Genomic DNA, 5,294 nt, shown 5'->3' on the forward strand with positions numbered 1-5,294 from the left:
GTGTGTGTGTGTGTGTGTGTGTGTGTGTGCATTTATAGTGTGTCCACTCAGCATACATGCAGTCTTTAGTGTGCTTGTTCATCCAGCACTAGTGCAAATTCATTTCAGCTGGTCTGGTTCTTCTGTCTTCCATGCGGGACAGTCCTGTTTCTGTTGTCCCCTCCCGTCTCTGGATGCCGGGACAAAGACGCGTTGCCGTGGTTTCATCCTTGGTTTGATGCCCTTGGGAGCGTTAAGTTCTACACACTCATCCGTCAGTGTGTGACGAGGACGTCTTGTCCTCCATCGTCATCACCCGCCCATTTCTTCTCTCCCTTTTTCTCATGTGTCCTCTGTGGTTCCGCCACCCACAGTTTTAGGAGTGTTGTAACATCAGTTATTCCGTCCATCCGTCCATCGGTGGGCCTGGTCCTTTCTCAGAGTGGTCCCACCTGCACCGAGTCGAAAGAACACAATATATATTTTAATACAGTCTATATTAAAGCAGAGGTTCCCAAACACTGGGGCCCGGACCGGTAAAGGGCCGTGAGTCACGTCGTAATGGCCGCAGAGAAAAAGATAATTAACACTGTACTGTATGTGCACTTTATTGATTGGGCAAATGGTGTCTCCTCCCAATTACAAACGCCTGTTTACACATTTCAAAAGACCTTTCAGAATAAAAGCCTTTGGAGACAAATATCAACATCATGTTCCACTCGTACGCAGATGACACCAAACTATACAACATACTTTTGCTCTCTCAGCCTTGGTAACAAATAATAATAGTAATAAATTCAGGCTATTCTTATAGCACATATATACATATATGTGTATATAATTATGTTAAATATATATGCTGCATTTTAGTTTTTTGGCAACTTTTGTTGCTTTATTTCTGTGAAATACAACTCTCACAACAATAACAAATGTTATTTGTTAATTGCTAATTAAAAGCTGACTGTTATTCGACTCCAACATATATGTGGTCTGGCCCCCGGTGCTGCGTACCTTCCTCTGTTAGCTTATGAATGCTGAAGGGTCAAAAGTACATCATTGAGCCGCCTCCTCCTCTGTTCTCGGCTGCAGAGTTCTTCCTGCTCCGGTCTCCCCCTCTGTCCTTCCTCTCCTCCGTTCGGGGTTCTGTTGGGCTGCAGTCAACAAATACTTCATAATCACAAAAACAGATTCTGCTGCAGAACTTTACTCTCTCATGTGGCTCGTGTTAGCTCACATCGGCGCTGGCAGTGAGCGAGCTGCACGTGTCCTGGCCCTGGTGGACGGGGTCACTGCTGATAACCGTCACCTCCACCCCCACGTCCTGATCTGAGGGTTAGAAGTTAAACATTGAACTAAACGTTAGACAAAGTGTTTCAGGAAAAAAACAAAAAAACGAAGGAAAAAAAAAAAACAATTTTTACAATGACGCAAATGCTAATGTTCTTATTCCCCTCATCCACAATCGTTCAGCGAGCCTTTGATGGAAACTGTGTGGTTTCACTGCTAATGGGGAAAGTTGATGCCCGCCGGCTTTTTGGACACCGGCTTGGATGAGAGAAATGGGGAAACATTTCTGTAGGCTGCAATTCTGTGGTTGGAAAACTGCTTTAGTTTTTGCTGCTGAGTTTGATATGGAGAGACAAGCCAAATATGAGGATTAGGAGCTGGAAGAAGAGCACACACACACACACACACACACACTCAAGGTTTAAGACATACGTGGGACACCCATGGTGGTCTATAGCACGTAGACCGCCTCCGTCTGTGATGTACAGTCGTCTCTCTCTCTGTATCGCGGTCCGGCTGTCACGCCCTCAGTGCATCGTGGGTTTTTGCGGTGTATATATATATATATACACCGCAAAAACACACGATGCACTGAGGGCGTGACAGCCGGACCGCGATACAGAGAGAGAGACGACTGTACAGCTCAGACGGAGGCGGTCTACGTGCTAGAGACCACCATGGGTGTCCCACGTATGTCTTATACCTTGAGTGTGTGTGTGTGTGTGGGTGCTCTTCTTCCAGCTCCTAATCCTCATATTTGGCTTGCCTCTCCATATATATATATATATATGTTTATATAATATATATATATATATATGGAGAGGCAAGCCAAATATGAGGATTAGGAGCTGGAAGAAGAGCACCCACACACACACACACTCAAGGTATAAGACATACGTGGGACACCCATGGTGTTCTATAGCACGTAGACCGCCTCCGTCTGAGCTGTACAGTCGTCTCTCTCTCTGTATCGCGGTCTGGCTGTCACGCCCTCAGTGCATCGTGTGTTTTTGCGGTGTATATATATGTATATATACCGCAAAAACCCTATAAAGGGTTAAAGAGTGTGTTGTAAGCACAAGTAGAGTTTGGTGTCGTCTGCATACGAGTGGAACATGATACAATGTTAATTTGTAGGCATTTTCTAGCCGAAGAGGAAAAAAAATTTGTAACACATACTTACAGGGTATTGCGAAAAATAACTTAAGCGAGAAGTTTTTTGCCGTATTTCTCGCCCGACGATGCCTCCTAAATGGTTCGTAAAGGGTTAATATACATCGAGAAGTTTTTTGCCGTATTTCTCGCCTGACGATGCCTCCTAAATGGTTTGTAAAGGGTTAATATACATGTTAATAATATAATAACTATCGCGTTTTTTACGCCTATCGCGGGCCGTCTTGAAACACAACCGCCCACGATAGATGAGGGATAACCGTACATCGAACATCGCAAACGGACGTGGTTACGGTCCCACCACACACACCCACACACACACACATACACACACACCCAGGCGTACACAAACACCTACAGAAACAAAAACTAACACACACACTTGCTTCATGGACCTGACTTGATGTGGCTGTCGTCCCCACTGGCTCCGTCACAGTACGGATGTTCGTAGTCCCTGTCCTCGTCTCCCTCCGCGTCTCTCTCTCTCTCCCTCTCCCTCTCTCTCTCTATCCTCAGTCGGATTTGTCGGTCTCTCACCAGCTCCCAGTTCCTCACCAGGAACACGCGCTGCTTCACCACATCGCTCCTGCTCCGACACACACACACACACAGAGAAACCATTACCCATCATGCCACCTGGTGTTTGGCATCAGGACGTGTTTGTTTGATTCTCGTTTTACCTCTCAGTGCTGCTCAGAGGAGCCATGTCCAGGTGAGGGAACAGGCTGGCGATGTCACTGAAGCTCCTCTCCTGAGGCAGTGAACGAACGAACGTCAACAAAAGATGGACAGTAAAAAAAAAAAAAATCTAAACTTCAGTTTTCCGTTCTGAACTTACAGCCATCTGGTGAGAGGATATTGTTCTCTCCTTCAGGCGGCCTGGGAGAGAAGACGAGAGAAAAGTATCGATCAGCACCGAGAACAGAATCTGAAAGTAACACATCTGATACTGGAGACTCACAGTAACGACGCTTCCTCTTCAGAGGAACGGCCGGCTGTCTGTAGAGCTGTAACCAAATAAGATCGGAATCACAGACCTGTATGTGTGTGTCAGCGCCACGCAAGTACTATTCTAACAGACACAGTTTTACAACCAGGCAAAGATCCCAGGGCGGGGGTGGGAGGGTCGGGGGGGGATGTATTTATTATAGTGAGTCAAGCCACCGATCATAAAACTGTCTAAACCAAATGTCATTTTTTAATTCAAAACAACAACAAAAACTGTAGTTAAATGAAATGATAACAGCATTTTGTTATAAAATAAATAAGTACTTAAATAGAACAAAGAAAAACAAAAATCAAATATGTCAGAATCTCAGTCAGAATTCAGAAATTAACACATGGTGATTGAAAGCAAAACGGCCACAACTGGACAACTGGTGGGCCGGCTGTGGACCGCGGGCCACCATTTGAGCCCCATTATAGGCCGTACATTTGTAGGCCTTTTCACTGTGTGCTGTAAAGCAGTGTTTTACCTGGTTGTGCTGCCACAGCCACATCACTTCGTAGGGCAGCTGGAAATTAATCCTCTTCAGCCTCAGGTACTTTCCTGTTGAACAAAAAAAACAACAACAAAAGTTCAGAAACTTCAGCAGTTTATTTGGACCAAACACACTCAGTTTAATCAACAACAACAAGTTAAAGCCCAGGTGACAATAGTTTCATGAATCTTTTACAGTGTAATCCTTCAGAACTGCGAGGGCCGGGAGACAATCCCAGCTGTCGTTGGGCGAGGGTTGGGTTACAACCTGTAGAGTTCACCGTTCTGTCACCATTACTGGGCCACATATCAGGACTCACACAACCATTCACACTCACATTCACACCTACGGTCAAATTTGAGTGAAAAATGAATCTAATCCTGCTTTCTGTTTGGGCTGTGGGATTGAACAGCAGACCACTTGCTGTAAGGCAAGAGCAATAACCGCTTGTGGCTACAATGTGGACCATAGAAACGGGTTAGAAATGTCAAATTTAGCCTACATATAAAAAAATAGCCAAAAGTGGTAGAGAAAATGACATCAAGTCAAAATAGTAAATTAAAGTGCTAAAGGTTAGCTTCAATTTGACTATAAAATTCCTATACATTGCGAATAAGAATATTTCCATAAACTTTTCCACAAGCAGTTCCAATTCCAAAAAGGTTCAAATGTACCATGTGATAAGCAAATAAACTAAAAATAGATAAAGAAAAAGCTAAGGGTGATGCATGAAGTAAGCTAAATGTAGCCAAAACATCTAATGGTTAGCGACAAGCTTGTTGTTAGCTCAAACAAAAACAAACACATGCCGACTGAAGTTTTAAATTTCCCGTCCTTTAACAGACTGTTAAAACCAAACTAACTTCAGTCTCCGGGTCAGGTCTCGACTGAGACACAGAACCTGAACACACTCACCGACATGTATGGGAGCAGGGAGCAGTGTGTACTCGTGCTCCCCTGGTGTGTACTCCAGATTCTCTCTGCACATATGCTGAGCTGCAGATGAAGGGCTGAAAAAGAAACGGTACGATTGATTAACACAAGAACTAAAAAATAATAAGAAGTTCATTTGCCCCAGAGCTGGGACGTCGACAAGTGAAATGAAAAAATGATAAAGTACAGAGAAAAATAGTGTGTTTTCAGGTCCTTTTGTCAAATCAATTTAAATATTCCAGGCCTGTAGATGGCAGTGATGCGCCTTAAGTTCATTTGCATGCCATGAAGAAGATTTACATAGACAACATCAGAAAGTTTTAATTTCATAACAACAGCTGCCCTTTAGCTTTTACTATCACCTTGACATATGTTACTAGGAGCTAACGTTAGCTACAACAGTCCTGGTACAATTACCAGAGCTAACGTTGGCTACAATAG

General features: G+C 44.0%; 1 protein-coding gene across 4 annotated transcripts in view; it reads right to left on the reverse strand.

Moving 5' to 3' along the window:
- Window positions 1-21: 21 nt before the first annotated feature.
- LOC103388251 (histone-lysine N-methyltransferase ASH1L) overlaps window positions 22-5,294 on the reverse strand; it is a 20,242-nt gene continuing 14,969 nt past the window's right edge. Inside the window, exons 6-14 of one of the 4 annotated variants that reach the window (XM_025061232.1) lie at window positions 4,836-4,930; window positions 3,915-3,988; window positions 3,401-3,446; window positions 3,278-3,318; window positions 3,120-3,190; window positions 2,835-3,025; window positions 1,214-1,305; window positions 991-1,130; window positions 22-431 (exon numbers count right to left, since the gene is read on the reverse strand). In XM_025061232.1, coding sequence (XP_024917000.1) covers window positions 1,005-1,130; window positions 1,214-1,305; window positions 2,835-3,025; window positions 3,120-3,190; window positions 3,278-3,318; window positions 3,401-3,446; window positions 3,915-3,988; window positions 4,836-4,930 — 736 coding nt within the window. In that variant the 3' untranslated portion in view covers window positions 22-431; window positions 991-1,004. Of the gene's footprint in view, window positions 432-990; window positions 1,131-1,213; window positions 1,306-2,821; window positions 3,026-3,119; window positions 3,191-3,277; window positions 3,319-3,400; window positions 3,447-3,914; window positions 3,989-4,835; window positions 4,931-5,294 lie in introns of those variants that run through there. The other 3 variants (XR_003051420.1, XR_003051421.1, XR_003051422.1) reach the window with 3 other exon arrangements.

Source organism: Cynoglossus semilaevis, chromosome 13 (genome assembly GCF_000523025.1).
Source record: "Cynoglossus semilaevis isolate Cse_v1.0 chromosome 13, Cse_v1.0, whole genome shotgun sequence".
Taxonomy (NCBI): Eukaryota; Metazoa; Chordata; class Actinopteri; order Pleuronectiformes; family Cynoglossidae; genus Cynoglossus; species Cynoglossus semilaevis.